The 16230-nt window shown below is 48.5% G+C and overlaps 1 protein-coding gene across 10 annotated transcripts in view; it reads right to left on the reverse strand.

Annotated features, from left to right (window-relative positions):
• Positions 1–10973: 10973 nt before the first annotated feature.
• Positions 10974–16230, reverse strand: part of BRCA1 (BRCA1 DNA repair associated) — a 63646-nt gene continuing 58389 nt past the window's right edge. For all 10 annotated transcript variants that reach the window (XM_019939446.3, XM_019939448.3, XM_019939445.3 and 7 more), the window contains 4 exons: positions 15100–15154; positions 13491–13564; positions 13052–13112; positions 10974–12210 (listed from right to left, as the gene is read on the reverse strand). In XM_019939446.3, coding sequence (XP_019795005.2) covers positions 12065–12210; positions 13052–13112; positions 13491–13564; positions 15100–15154 — 336 coding nt within the window. In that variant the 3' untranslated portion in view covers positions 10974–12064. The remainder of the gene's footprint in view (positions 12211–13051; positions 13113–13490; positions 13565–15099; positions 15155–16230) is intronic.

Below are 16230 nucleotides of genomic sequence, written 5' to 3' on the forward strand. Positions count from 1 at the left end.
TTACAGCCTCAGAAGCCCATCCTCTGAGCCAGGTCCTTGAGGGTTGAAGAGGAGTTTGCCAGGCAGGGAAGGGGCGGGAAAGGCACTCTGAGCAGAGGGTACAGCATGTGCAAACACGTGGAGATGAGGAAGAGCATGGCACCACTGGGGCTGCCATGGCAGGGAGGGCGGAAGACAAGGCTAGGAAGGTACAGGGAGGCCGCTGCAGGGCCCACAAGGGAACCAGGGCTTCATGCGGAGGATGTGAGGCAGCATGAGGGATTTCAAGCAGAGAATGAAGGGACCAGATTTGGTTTTTGGATAGATGGTTATCTGGATGAGGTGATGGGGGGCTGGGGTGGGGGTGGGGTGGGGGGCGCAGGGAGGGTGTCTAGGGGGTTTGGCTCTGTGATGTGTCATTTAAAATAGCATCTCCCTCGGGACTTCCCTGGCGGTTCAGTGGTTAAGACTCTGTGCTTCCACTGCAGGGGGCACGGGTTCAGTCCCTGGTCAGGTAACTAAGATCCTGCATGCCAGGCAGTGTGGCCAAAAAAGAAACAAACAAATAAAATAGCTTCTCCCTTCTCTATGCCAGGGCCCAGTCTTGAGAGGAAAGGAAATCCCCACCCACTCCTGCCTCATCAAACACTCCTTATCCTCCCTCTTCCTCCAAGACCCTGTCCTGGTCCATCTCAGCCAATCTCCTCAAGGATTCTGGGACAGCTTCAAAGGCACCGGGCACCCTACCCTCTTAAACTGAGACCTGGTTAGGGGCTGACTCCAGCATCCTCTGCAAGGATACTGAGTCCTGGATTGAGGGTGCTGGAGAGCGCTGGGGCTCAGCTAGGTGGACCTCAGTCTGGTCCCAGAGGCCTGACCCTTCCCCCACAGGGGCCTGATATACCACTGTCTTGGGATTTTGTCTGTGGCTTCTCATCTCCACTTTGAACTTTGGTACAAACCAGGCTCAAAGTACGGAGTGTTTGCACCCCCTCTCTTCTCCCAACCTCCCTCTCCTGCCATGCTCAGGGAATGCAAACACATTTCAGTATTTGCCTAAAACAAACATAATTAGGAAGATAAATCAGCTGGAGGAACCCCTAAAGTTTATAATACATTTCCAGTACCACCGGGAACAGATATTGGTCCCCTCTGCAGGTCTGGGTTGCCAGACGTTTTATTTCCTCTACAGAGGGGTCTGTGCCTCTGGGCTGAGGAGCCCAAAGGGTGAGAGGAGGGAATGGGGCTGTTCCTAGATCCTCAAAGGCCCCTGCAGGCTGGAAGGAGGGGACCTTCCCCTCACCCCAGATGCAGGAGTCAGACCCAGCTTCCTCCTCTGCAGCTGTTTCCCCCACAAATTGGACACCCCTTTGGGAAACAATGTAGCCTCGTTAATCATTTAATGAAATAAACAACTAATCACATTGTGTTGCTGCCAGTGTTTCTTAACCTCAGCAGTCAGCCTGCCCTGGAGGGAGGAGGCGGAAGGAAGGAATGGGGTAGGGGCGGGGACTTGGTCTAACACCTGAAATGCTTCCGCTGACAGAGGGTCATCCCCTTATGACTCCAGCCTTTCCAGGAGGGACAGTCATGAAAAGCGCTTAATATTTGGAGGCAGAGGTCCGAGGGCCTGGGTCCTAGCTCTGCTGCTTCCTCCCTGGGGAGCCTTTAGTGAGGCCCTGCAGGCATCTGAACCTCAGTTTTCATACTTGGAAAAGGGAGCTGATTGCCACATCTGCCTCACTGTGTTGCTGAGGAGGATTCAGAGAGGAGAAAGGATGTAGAAAAGTTGTTTGAGCCTTTAAAGGGGGCTGAACTGATACCGACCTTTATTTTTTACAACTTGCACATCCAGGCTTGAGTGCCTCTGAACTGGGCCTGATGGAATAAGGAAAGGCTTCTTGGAGAGGGCCTCTTGGGATTCAGACTGGAGGAAGGCCAGAAGACAGGAAGGGGCAGGTCAGGTGTCTCGTCCCCATACCTATCCTGAGGGCTAGAGAGAGAGGTCTAGTGACTCCTCCAAAGGACATCTTTTGGTCCCCCATTTTTCTGAACTCCCCCATTACCTTTTCTGAAGTCTGGGTGAGGGCACCAGGTTGCCATAGTGACCCCACTCCAGATACACGCAGACTGGTCCTGCAGGCTGTGGGAGGTGGGGGGAAGGGGTCATGTCCCGCAGGTTCCTGGTGGACACCAGGACCCTGGCAGGCAGTCCTGGTACAGCTGTCCCCTACACTACTCTCTCTTCCCCAGGAAAGGGGTTCAGCTCTTCTGAGTATCCCCCCCTCCCTCTCTGCCAACAAAGGAGTTTCTTCTACACAGTGCAGCCCCTCTCCCCCCTTTCCCCCTTTCAGCTGGGTTCCCAGGTCTCTCTCCATTTCTAGCCAATCCCCAACTCCCTCTCCTCAAGGCTGGGGGTGAGGGTCAGAGAGAGGGGAGGCACCAGGTCCAGGCATGTGGGGTGATTCCCAAGCAGCTACCCCCGCCTGCAGCCAAAGAGACAAGAGGGACACGTACATAAGTGCCCCTCCCCCCAAGAAAATGCCTCTGCTGTTGACTCCTAAATAACAGATGTCTGTCTGCATATTAATGAGATTGGACGAATAATTGGTGAGTTTTTCATTCAGTGTCAGAATGAACCCAGAGGCCTTATGTTCATGCACACAGACACCCACTCACTGACTCTCCCCTTCCCCCAGAGCACAATGAGACAGAGGCAGTGGCTGGCAAGCTTGAACCACAAAGGGGAGGGGCAGACAGGGAAGTGGGAGGGGGCGTCAGCAGGAGGGAGACTGCCACCGTCTGGGTCTGTCAGGTTTCTCCCTCTTGACTGCTATCTCCCCAGTCCCCCACTCCCACCAGGGGCAAAAGCTTGCATTTGTGCGATTTCACCACCATGCAGAAGGGGCCCAGAGGAAGGTGGGAGCCTGAAGGTAGGGAGGGGGGAGGCAGGTGCTGCCCAGAGGGGAGCAACAAAGCAGTGGCCTCCTTCAGCAAGGTTGTTGCCTCCCATGAGCCTGGAATCAGGGGGCCCTTACCCTGCTTAGCCCCTGCGCCAGGGTGTGAGGTGGTTTTTGAATCAGATAGCTGCCATCTGCCAGCTGGGTGCTCCTGTGCAAATTACCCAACCTCTCTGAGCCTCTCATTTTCCCGTCTCCAAGAACACCACCTTGCAAGACTGAAAGGAAGAAATGAGATAAAATGTGTCATGTGTCTGTCTTAGTGCCTGGTTTACAATATTTGTACATATTTGTACATATTTTTTTATTTGTACATATTGTACATATTTTTACATATTTGTTTTCTCCCCACCTATCCCTAAAACACACCAAGACAGTTTCAAAATTGCTGCCTCTCCTTCCAGACACACGCTCCTTAGGGCAGGGGCGAATTAGAAGTTTAGTAATTATCGCGGCTGCCTAGAAACCTGGGGGTAAAGATACAGAGAGGAGCAGGAACAGAGAAAGAGATTAGATATACAGAGGAGAGAGAAGTGATGGAACCCAAGGCCTGGAACAGAAGGATAGACCACAGAGACACAGAGACGCAAGCTGGGAATGGAGAAGGTACTGCAAGCAGTGGAGTGAGCCCTGGAGTGAGAGTCTAGAATCTACACTGTGGATTCCGGAAGCCCCGGCTCTGCCATGCTCGCTGTTTGACCTTAGCAAGTCTCATCCTCTCTTAGCATCTTAGTCTCCTCATCTGTAAAATGAGGGGTTGATTTGCCCTCTGGGTCCCTTCGCACTGTGTGGGAACAGGAGTCCCAGTGGCAGCGGGTTGGTGGGGGGAGCAGGGGAGAGGAGGCGGGATCGCCCCCGCCCCCCCCCCCCCCAGCAACTTACTGTGGCCCATCGGTCACTCTTGCTCTGTGTCCTCCCTCCCTTGGTAAATAGATCTGCTGCGCCAGCAAACAACTGTCCATTGTGTCCTAATGAGGGACGAGCAGGGAAAACCAATCACTTATGATGCAAATGAGCGGCGGCTGCGGCCTCCTTGCTTTCACTGAGTGCCTCTCTTCAGCGCTGCCCCAGTTGGGCCTTTCTCCTTAGCCCCAGTTCCCATCTGGTCCTGGAGGAGGAGGGGGCAGGCCCAGACTGCCCTTCCCATTGTCCTTCATTGCCACTCCCAGCAAGGGGGCTCTACCCTCACAGCTTCCAGGAGGCCCAGCTTCTCTCCCCACCCCCACAGAGCTCCCAGGGCAGCTCGGTTTTTGTTTTTAATTAAGGTGAAATTCACATAACATAAAATTAACCATTTTAAGGTGTACAGTTCCGTGGTATTTAGTGCATTCACACTGTTGTGCAACCACCACCCCTCTGGGCGTGGGTGTCATGCCCTTCTGCCCATCTCCACACCCTACAAGCTCCAGTGGCACAGGGAAGCTGCGGAGGCCTCAGCAAAGGGTCGAGGAGTAATGGAGGTTGGTGTTGGGCTAAAGGCTGAGAAAAGCCCAGAGCTGGCCTGGGGTGAAGAGGACAAGGCCTGCTCTTTAGAATGGAGCCCAGGGAGAAAGCTCGGGCTTTGGTGGGAAGGGGAAGATCATCACTGCTTTCCCCAGCACAGCCCTGGGGCCACATCTTTAGGAAATGGCCTCTTGAATTGCTGTAGAGATTTTTCTTCCTTAATTTTTCTGACATTTGGTTGGAAACCAGAGGAGGTTCCAGCACAAATCTTGGCTTCCATGGCTGTCAGAGTCTCTGGGCACTTGGGGATGGCCCCACCAGCAGGCGTCTCACCTCTGCAGCTGTGGATGCCGTGAGACGGCCCCCAAAGCCCTTTGCCTCCAGGAGAGACCTCTCCTCACCAAGCTCCAGGCTTCACCAAGGGAAGATTTTCTGCCCACTTGGCACTAGCTTATTGCAGAAGTCCTATAGCCTAACAGCTGGGAAGACCCACATAAATTGTAATTTGAGTTTCTCTTGCCATTTGGTTTTAGATTGTTTTCAAAAGATGGCAAACATCTGATTACCTGTGTGTCTGTGTTACCTCTGGATTCACCTCTTTTTCCCTCCTCCCTAATCTGGGACATGTAGTAATGCTTTAAACAAACAAACAAAAAAACCCCACAAAAACTCTTGGAATTAACCAGTGCCAACTGCTGCAGTATTGCAGAGAAAAAACTTTACAGGGTCACAAACTTTCTTTTATCTTCCCTGGCCCCTACCCGCACTCAACTGGATTCCACACTCCCTCTCTCAGACAAGACACAGCCCAGACACCATAATGAGAGCATTTTCATCTGTGTTCTAATGAATAGCGAGTCCTGGGCTAGTCAGCTCCAGGTCTGCCATCAATTCACTGGGTGACCTTTGACCAGGCCCTGGACCTCAGTTTTGTTTTTGCTTTTGTTTTTTTTGCTGTGTGGCTCGGCTCGCGGGATCTTAGTTCCCCAAACAGGAACTGGACCCAGGCCCTTCGCAGTGGAAAGCATGCCAAGTCCCAACCACCGGACTGCCAGGGAATTCCCATGGACCTCAGTTTTATTACCTATAAAATGGGGATAACAATCTCTACCCTAGTGATCTCCTAGGGAACAAGCAAGGAGAGAGAAATAATGGTTGTGCCAGGGCTTTGAACTTGCAAAGAGATTATCATGAGCATCCTAATTATTTCTCCAGTGATGATGGCATAGCAGTTTATCTATCTTGAGTATCTAGCCTGGAGGAGGCCCTGCTGGAGGACACATGGAGAGAGGAAACACCTTCTCTGTCTGCGTGGGTGCTGGTTTGATTCATCACAAAGCAGTAGGCTTCTAGATAGGCGAAAGAGAATCAAGGAGGAAATCTGTAGGTGTGGGCTTAGAAGAGGAAGAGTGATTCTTGGATGTTTAGATCTCTCGTACTGCTTTTGGAGTAAATTTGGGTACTAGAAAAATGGGTGGGAGGGATTGAAGGGAATTAGCACTCTCAGTGGCAGAACGTGGCTTGTTTTCCAGGACTAAAGTTCTTGAGGGTGGGGCTAGCAGCTGGATAAGGCCTTTACTCAATGAGTCCATTCATTCATTCTTTAACTGTTGCATTCAGCAAATATTCATTGAGTACCCATCAGGGTGTCTGCCAGGAACAGAGCTGGGTTATAACAAAGATAAAATGATACTAATCCTACCCATAAGGACCTTCTAGTCAAATAGTGACAATAGAGTATGTGCAAAATAACTTACTGAGGGAAGAAAGTATCATAAATAAAGCAAAGCTTCTGGGATGCTCAGAGCGGGGAGATTCTGGCCTGGAAGTGGGGAGGGCTCTGTGGAGGAGGTGGGGTGGGCAGTATTTGGGCCTGCAGAGTTGGCAGAGCAGGACTCACTGAGGATAAGACAGAGTGTGAGCAAAATCTGTGGGTCCCCATATTTGGTGGCCAGGGTGCCTGAAAGGAAACAGCAGGTGAGGCACTGGTGAGGATGGATTTCGGCTTAGAAGGGACAGCCTGGGGAGACTGGCTGGGTCAGAGAAATAGATCCTTAGAAGATTCTCCCAAATCTTCTTCTGGATCCTCCCCCTAATTCTGCTAGCTGGGGGCTCTTAACTGGGACTTCTGGAATCTCCCGGCTTTTCACCTGGCCAAATCCTACCCAAGAGCCAGCTTGAGATGCTTTGCCCCTTATACTAAGCCAGTGGTTCTCAAACTTGAGCTTGTTTCTCGGAATCACAGATTGCTGGCCCCATGTCCGGCTTCTGATCAGTAGGTCTGAAGTGAGCCCCTGGAATTTGCTATCTAACAAGCTCCTAGACTATGTCGTTAGCCCCCACTTCCATTCCCCATCAGGGGACCATGCTTTGAGAATCACTGCGTTAAGCTGTACGTCAAAACTGCCTTAGCATTCTGGGTGCTGACACTAAGTCTCAAAGCTCTTGTTTGTCGGCCCCCATAATATGGAGGCGTGAGGTGCCTCCACAGCAGGCAGAGCCCACCACACAGCCCACAAGGGGCTTCTGAACCAGAAGACACAATTCTGCAAGGGTTATCGGTGGCCTCCTTGCTCCACCCATTGAATAGTGAGCTCCTCCTCCCTCCCTTCCACAACCCTAGCATACAGAGTCCACTACGAAACCGGGCACGTAGTGGCCCCGTCAGTCATTAACCTTGTTGTTATCACCTCCTAGGACTGGTTCCCAGCACAGTTTAGCCTCACACAAATCTTGTTTGCATCAAAGTCTTGCCACCTCCTTTTGTGGTGTGATCTTGGGCAAGTTGCCTGACCTCTCGAAGTGCCATTTCCCTTACTGGTAAGTTGGGAATAGTGCCTGGCACTGAGGAGTGTGGCACGTGACAGTCGCTTATGATTATTATTGTTGTTGCTCCTGAGAGCTGGCAAGATCGATGGTCCACAGACCCCATTTCTCTTCCTTTTTAATTGAGTCATCTCCCACCTGCCTCCTGTTTTGCCCTCCTTGGGCCTTCCCTGTCATCACTCCGTGTCTCCCTGCCTTTCTCCCTCCAGGCCAGCTTTCCATCCTCCCCTCACAGGGCCCGCTGGTGGCCGACTCTCGCTGGGTAAGGATTGTCTGTACCTTGATCTCCATCAGTCAATAAAGGTAAATTACAAAATCATTTGTTTTACTTGTTCTCATTACCTGGAGGGCTGTCTGAAATTGCCTTTCTTTGGAAAGCCACATTTGCATATCTCTATGCTGGAGTCAAAAGCTACAGCTGTGGTTTCACTGCAATTTAAATATTAATAAAACCTCCTAAACCTCTAGCTGTTGTTTTAAGCAGTCTGGCTCTTCTCCTAGGTTGCTAATATAATTTAATCTTTGTCCTTTGCTTTGTATTTGTTTAAAGAGCCATTCTGGAGTCAACTGGAGCTAGCTGCTGCAACTTTGTAGATAAGAACCACTCACCAGCTTGGGAACCTTAGTTTTCCTTAACAGGCCCAAGATCTTCCTAGAGACAAAAGATAGACAGTAGGTAACATTTTATACCAATTAGCAGCCCCTTACACTAAGCCAGTGGTTCTCAAACCTGAGCTTGCTTCAGAATCACAGACTGCTGGGCTCTTCCCCTAGTTGTGATTCAGTAGTTCTGGAGTGAGGCCCTGGAATCTGCATATCTAACAGGTTTTGCCTGCCCCCACCCCCTCCACCCCATTCCCCATCAGGGGACCATGGTTTGAGAATCACTGTCCTAACCTGCCTTATCATTCTGGGTCCCTGAAACTAGGTCTCCAGAGCTCTTGTTTGCTGGCCCCCATAATGTGCAGGGAGTCTCTCCTGTTTTCCATTTCTTCTAGCCCCTCAAACCATTACTTAGATTTTCCTGATCGTTGAGACTCATTTCAGGATCTGCTTCCTCCTGCACCTCCCTAATCCGTGCTCTCCACAGTTCTCAATTTTCTCTCCAGTTCTCCTTAATTTTCTATTTGCCCAGATCCATTTCTTTAATTTTCTCCTTGGTATGGGCAGATTTAAAGCCTGTTGGAGGGAGCTAGGCAGCCCTGAAGTACGGTACAGGGGCCTCTGGCTCAGCCATCTCACAGCCGTTGATAAGCAAGCTCCCAGAGTCCCTGGCCAGTGAGCTCCATTCTCTCTCAGGTTCTGCGGGTAGATCTGCAGTTCCCCCTCACCCGGCCCTGCTCTCCTCACTGCCTGCCTCTGGGGCTGCCCTTATCTGCTCCTCGCAGCCTTCACAGGATACACTCTGGGCAGCCTGGCTCCTTCCACTCCAACCCCCCAACACTGATTCCTTTCTTCTTCCCCCGCATGTTTTTGAGCCGATACTTTGTGGATGATCCTGGTTGCACTTTTTGGGAGGGAGATAATCTAGGAGCTCTTCTCTAGGCCCCCCTCCCTGCACCTGCATGATAACCCCTCCTCTTCTCCTTCTTTCCAGCTTCTTTGCAGAAGTTCATTTCGTGAAATGAGATAAAGACAGTACAGGAACTAGTTCCCAAAATGCAGCTGTGCCCAGAAAGGGCTGAAGACTGTGGGATGGAAAAGTGGGAGGATATCTTAAAGCCAGAGGTCAAAAAAGCAGGTAGCTTTACTCCATCTTCAGATAGGACTCTTAAGCTCTGCCAATCATCCTGAGGCCAGGGCCAGAAGCTGACTTCCGGGAGAGGTTATGCAGAGCTGGAAAAACAGACTGGGTGGACATTTGTTGGGAGACCTTGAGAGACAATTACAGAAAACTTCTAAATGTGTCTTAGTTGTCTCTGCTTTCACCCAGGATTCCTGGGAAGGCAGGATGTGCTACATAGATGTTGTTTTTTCTATTAACCCATCAGTGATGGGGGCAGCAGGATGAGGCCTAGCTTACCCCCAGGGTCCAGTAAGCCATGGCTTGTCACTGGAAATGAGACATTTTTGACCGAAGACTGGGAAGCACTTGCTTCTTGCCTGCCTTTACGGACTCCCTGCTAGGTGGACAGGAAGCTGGCGTGGGCCCGAGAGAGGTCACACAGTGGGCAAGGCTGAACTGGCAGGTCCTGACAGCTGAAAGATAAGAAACCCTAAGCTGGAAAGCTGGATGGGAGTGGACAAAACAAGTAGCTGCGATCCAAGCCTGTAAATCCCCTTGCCTAGGGCTGCTTTCCCAGGGAGAACGGCCACTTGGAGGCAGGAACTTTCTACCGCCTCCCACCACAGGCCATAAAGCCAGAGTGCTAGTTCCCCTCCCAGTCCACTCCTCTCCCCAAATTCCCTTGAGGCTTGAACCAGTGCCTTCTGACCTGGGGTCAGTGACGGATGCAGGTGGAAAGCTGAATGATGGGATGGAAGGGGCATGGGTTTGGATCTTCGCATTGTCATTTATTAGCTGTGCAAACTCTGAGCAAAATCCTGTATTTCCAGTTCCTATTCTTCAAATGAGGTGACAAATACCCACTTCACAGAGCTGTGATGAAGACTAAACGATATGAAAATGTAATAACGGCAGTTAGTCCCATTTTCTCTACTTCTCCCCTCACCTACCCACCACCCTCCTTACAAGGAAGGCAGTATTGAATTGTGCAAGGATTTCATCCTCTTTGCCTCAAAGAGAATTCCAATCTCTGAACAGAGTAAAGACCAACAAAAGATGATACAGACTGTTATCAGTGGATTAAGCATGTTAAACGGGAGTGGTTGTCAGAATTCCAAAGACGTCCTCCCTAGATTTCTGGCCCCGGGCGTTATTCAATCAAACAGTAAGCTAGGTAATGCTGTGAAGGGACTTTGCAACTGTAATTATGGTTCTGGACCTTAGGATAGGGAGATCACCCTGGATTACCTGGTGGGCACAATCTCACCACTTGAGCCCTTAAAAACAGAAATTTCTTTGACAGGAGTTACAGAGATGAGGCAGAAGGGGAAGTCAGAGAAATTCCAAAAGTGAGACGGATTTGATCAGCCATTGCTGGCTTTGAAGATGGAGGTATGGGGTCATGAGTCCAGAATGTGGGTGGCCTCTAGAAGCTAAGGATGACCTCTGGCCGACAGCCAGCAAGGAAACAGAGAGCTTAGTCCTAGGAGTGCAAGGAACAATTCGGACAACATGAAATGAGCTTGGAAACAGATTCATCCCCAGAGCCTCCAAGAAGGAACACAGGCCTGCCCTGCTGGCACCTTGATTTTGGTCTTATGAGACCCGAAACATAATAAATGGATGTAGTTTTAAGCCACTAGATTTGTGACAATTTGTTATGGCAGCAATAGAAAACAAATATAAAAAGGGTTTTTTTTTGTGGTACGCGGGCCTCTCACTGTTGTGGCCTCTCCCGTTGCGGGGCACAGGCTCCGGACACGCAGGCTCAGCGGCCATGGCTCACGGGCCCAGCCGCTCTGCGGCATGTGGGATCTTCCCGGACCGGGGCACGAACCTGTGTCCCCTGCATCGGCAGGCAGACTCTCAACCACTGCGCCACCAGGGAAGCCCTATAATGTTTTGAAGTCCCCTTGATAACCCTAGGAAGTAGGTACTATTATCATCCCCGTTTTACAGATGAGGAGATGAAAGTACAGTGAGAAAAGGCTCTGAGAAAGTCTGCAGGTGTGAGCCTTCAGAACAGTCATACTCGGTGGAAGTGTTTGCTACCAAGTTTATTTCCAGGTGAAAAGCACATTTACAAAACATATTTTGTACAATCAAGTCTTTACTGCCTGCACACACTGGGGGGCTAAGGAAGACCTAGTCCTTCCAACAGCTATAAACAGTCCTGGATAATGAGTTTATGAAAAACACTTTCTCTTCCTTCAGCAAACAAAATTATTTATGAATCTGTACAGTTCAGCAATAGGGAGCAAAGGGAAAAAAATTACCTCAAGGAAAGCAAACAGCTCCTTTCCTGGTGGGATCCATCATCTTACAGACATGAAATATTCATATCAGAGATCTTATATTTCAAGAGGAATGGGTTACATATCAGAGCTACAACAAAAAACATTTTATTTGTCACTAATGGGGAATTAGAAGATTCTCTTTGGACATCAGAATTCTTGAAAAGATTCTGCTGTTTCAGAGCACATGAGTGCTAAGAAATTCTTTAGAAGCCCAGCAACTATAGCCCAGACTTTTGGAGATCAGGGTCAGCAAGACTCCCCTCTCCTCTAATTAACCCTCAAATTTCATATTATATCCATTACCGCCTCTGGATTTCCTCCCCAATGCTCCACTCCAACACTTGAGAGCTGTCCAAGGACTGTTCTGATTATAAGTCACAGCACAGATCCCCAAGTACTCACCTTCCATTGAAGGATCTGACTCCTGGACTTTAAGAACACAAGGGTTTTGGGAAACAAATTTAGGGAAACCAGCTTTTCTCCTGAGACCAACCACTCTGCCTCCAGCTCGAAGCCGACAGCCCCAGGACGAGGAATAAGGCTGATAAATAATGAATCAGCATCTTGCTCAATTGGTGGGGTTTAAATGGTTTTAAATTCTTTTCAGGTGAAAAGTTGCCACAATTTTGTGCTCATGGCAGATTTCAAAGGGAGACTTGAAGCAGAAAATCTTTAAGGGACCCTTGCAGAGCCAGAAGTTCTTTTCAGGCTGATGTACATAAAATATTTAGGAATCGGGGCTGTGGAAGGACTGAAGAGGCCTTTCCCTGGGCCTGGAAAAAGGTCATTTCTTAAGCTCATTCTTGAGGTCCTGCAGAGATGGGCCCTATCCCCTATATACATGGCAGGCTGGAATCAGCAGCAGCTCTGGGGACCTGGGGTATCAGGTAGGTGTCCAGCTCCTGGCACTGGTAGAGGGCTACGCTGTCCAATACCCACTCTCGGGTCACCACAGGTGCTTCACACATCTGCCCGATGACTGGAGACAGAGAACACAAGCAGAGATTAGTGTCAATTCACATTTCCCCAGACCAGACTGTAGTCAATCTACTCGGGGCAACCAGTTGGATGAGTTCTTAGAGTGACTTAGGCAGGAGCAATATCACTGATCTTCAGCAGTGCTTCAGGACATAAAAAGCCTGAGGACTGACTGCTGGTGAAAGCCTATAGCCTCTGGCAACTTTATTAACATGAGCTCCAATCTGTTAAAGGAAAAGTCACCAGAGAGAGCAAAACAGCATTGCAATTTAATGACGTGGAAACATGTTTGCCATATCTTAAGTGAAAAAGCAAAACAGTGTGATGAGCATGATCACATTTGTATAAAATATATGTGTGTACATACATACACAACCAGGCCTGGTAGAATTTTCTGGTGATCATCTCCAAGTGGTGGGATTGCTGGGATTATTTTGCTGTGTTTGTGCTCATTTATATTTTATGTGATGAATTTTCATATTTAAGCACATCCCCCCCTCCCGGAAACAGTTCATGCAGTACTTTTATAATGCAAAACAAACAACAAAAAAGTTTTAAAAGGACATTTTAGCCATTCATTCAACAAATATTTATTGAGCACCTAGAATGTGCTGAGAACTACATTAATGAAGCACTGGGTGACCTGTGTTGAATCAAACTCTTCCCACCCCATATGACGCAGATACGTGCCTATGGCCTTCCGGAGCCCCACACAGGTGCACCATCCACTCCAGTTGATCTAAACAGGACATTTAGGCCTAAAATCACCACAGTAATCTGCACGCTTAACCTGGGTCCTCTACCCCATACTCCTCTGGATGAAGGCTTACAGCAAGACTCACCATGGAAGCCACCGCCCTCTGTCCAGGCATCTGGCTGCACGACCACAACTGGTTGAGTACCCTGTACCCCCAGAAAGGAAACAGCATTGAGGGTATCAGAGCAGGACTTTTGCGACAGTCACTTCACCATTTCTTGATAGCTTGCTGAAGCACACTACTCTGGGGGCAACCATGCAAAGGAGGGGGAAGGGCACATGTCAAAAAGGAAGGGTCAGAGGGAAAGAGCCTTCCCTGGGTCTGTTTAGTATTTGTAGCTCTCAAGCCCTTACTTATCCCTTACAGATGGAGTCTTCTGGCACAGGTACGTGGGCAGAGAAGGGTGAGGGTGAAGTGAGGCTTCCAAGGCTACACTGGGGGGTTCATAGGGACTGAAAGGTGCTGCCTCGCTCAATCTCAGGACAGAACAGTGTCCTCCCCCGACAGGGCACCAAACACTTACCTGGCTGAGGGTGAATGATGAGGGCTCCTTCACCACAGAAGCCCCACACAGATGCACCATCCACTCTAGCTGATCTAAATAAGACATTTAGACCTAAAATCACCACAGTAATCTACATATTTAACTGGGCTCTCTACCCCACGCTCCTCTGGATGAAGGCTTACAGCAAGACTTCTCAGTGGAAGAGTCCCTGTTTCTCTGCTCCAAAGGGACGGAAAGGCCTTAAACTACAAATTCTAAGTCAATTTGCTACGGATATGCTACCTACTTTGGTTATCAGTCCCCATAAGGCCACTTGGTAGATAAGGTCTGAAAGTCAAATGAAAGAAAGAAAAAAAAAATCGAAGATCTCATTTCCATTAATTTGCTAAACTGCTGGCTAAGACACTGTGAAAAACTACCTACCCACCATCCCTCCTTCCTTGCCTAATTCTGTGTTGGTGATTGATAATCACAGCCACTGACAGCACCATACTTGGTGGTAATTATTGTAAATGTCAAGAGATAGGAAGATAATTCATTCAGTCAAGAGAAAATACAAGTCATCCTGGACAGAGACTCAGCACGTCAGTGGGGAAAGGCTATATGCTGAGCTGGAATCAAATCACTTGAAAAAATCAGAAGAGATGTTCCACTTGGACCTGGAAAAGCAGCAGAACTGACCACTGGGTGGCTCCTGGTCACCTCTGGGTCTCTTTACCATCAGCCCGTTTCTGAGGATTGCTGAGGTGCTCCTGTTTGGCTGAGTGAACCGAGGTCAATTAACTTACCTCCAAAATGACAGCTGCTAGAGACCCTCGTTCTCATTATACCAAAGTACAAAAACCCTGAGAAACCTTTGAGTGGCGCTTGGAAATTTCATGAACACCCAATCAATAACCAATACAGAATCAAAATTACTTTGCCAGGTTCTTTTGCTGCCACTCATCTGTCCCTGACCAGATGCCAAGGCTGACTTCGGGGGAGTAAGAGGACCTGATCCTGGGGGCAGAAGTGGGTACAGAGGAAAAGGTGGGTAGCCTTTGTCTGGAAAAGAACGAACCAAATCTAGGCACACCCCAGGGCCTCAGTGCCTCACAACTTCCGAGCTGAGCCACATAGCACTCCTCAACATAACATCACATTCAGTGTCAAATTTAATTAGAAAATGTTCATCAAGAGTCTCCCTCTGCTCTGGGCCTATGTGGGGCCCCAGGCCCACAGGGCTTATGCAGCTGTTGTGCTCTCATCTCTGTATCAAATGGAGATGGTTTAGGAGGAGCAGAATTCCTTCTTGACATTTACAAACCCAAAAGGTATCTTCTCCCTAACTTATTATTTCCCCCCTTTCTTAGACCAAAGGGCAGTAAAAGCAGCTCTACCCCACTGAGCACAGAACATATTGTGTCCTAGATCCTAACTCTTCACTGCCTTCTAGCTCTTGAGAAGGGGCACAGGGCTAGTTTTTTTTGCCATGGGCTAATGTTTTGGTGTGGTTTTGTCTGACAAGTGCTAGAGAAATAGAATAACCTCTGGAATATCTCACCCATATGAGCAAACCCCCATTAAGATGATGACGTAGGGGAAAGGCTGGTGCTGGATTCGGCAGTTCTCCCAGTCAGTCTCTTACCTGTGGGCATATTGGTAAACGGTCCATAGCAACAGATTTCTAAGCCCTTGAAGATCTGGGAGAAGAGAGGGACAGAGGGGTGGAGAGAAAGAAACATTAGTTATAAAAGATATGGGTTTTTATAAAAAGCAATATAGAGACTCTCAAAAATGAAGAACTTTCCTTTTTTTAAAAAAATTTTAAAATTTTTATTGGATTATAGTTGATTTACAGTGTTGTGTTAGTTTCAGGTGTACGGCAAAGCGAATCAGTTATACATTTATATATATATATCCACTTTTTTTTTTTTTTAAGATTCTTTTCCCATATAGGCCATTACGGAGTATTGAGTAAAGTTCCCTGGGCTATACAGCAGGTTCTTATTAGCTGTCTATTTTATATATAGTAGTGTGTATATGTCAGTCCCAATTTCCCAATTTATCCTTCCCCCGACTTACCCCCTGGTAACCATAAGTTTGTTTTCTATATCTGTGACTACTTCTGTTTTGTAAATAGTTCATTTGTACCCCTCCCTTTTTTTACGATTCTACATATAAGCGATATCATAAGAACTTTCCTTTTCTTTTCTTTACCACCTGATAATTTCTGCTGCTACTTCCCAGAGACAATCAGCCCAATGTCCAAAACACTGATGGATTTTAGACTTTTTTTCATGTGTGTATGTATCTGATCTACCCTATAGTCATACTTTGTCATTCAAGGGCTGGGCATCCCACCTTGCCACCAATCAGGTCCAGGCTCTTCCCTGATGACCTCTGCAGGTAATTTTACTTCTCGTTAGAGACAAGAAGAAAAAAATTGGTCCTCCTTTATGTTTAATAAAAGGCTTGGATGGCAAGAGATTCAAACTATCAGCTGAAGTTTGATGTTTATCCAGATTTGATATATACATCAATACTAACCCTGACCCTAACTGGCAGAGAGGTCTATGTTTATTTTAGTGTACCTGCTTCTTTTCTCCTGGCCCCAGAACATCTGTTCCTGCCTTCACACTGCTCTACGAATGGCCCTTGTTCCTTCAGCAACCTAAGTTGTTTTTAATCTAGAAGGGAAGCCTGGTTGTGCCTCTCCTCACTGAGCTTACTGCCTAAATTTTCAGGAGACACAGATCACAATGCACCTTGCAGGTAC

The sequence above is a fragment of the Tursiops truncatus genome, chromosome 20 (genome assembly GCF_011762595.2).
Source record: "Tursiops truncatus isolate mTurTru1 chromosome 20, mTurTru1.mat.Y, whole genome shotgun sequence".
NCBI classification, from domain to species: domain Eukaryota; kingdom Metazoa; phylum Chordata; class Mammalia; order Artiodactyla; family Delphinidae; genus Tursiops; species Tursiops truncatus.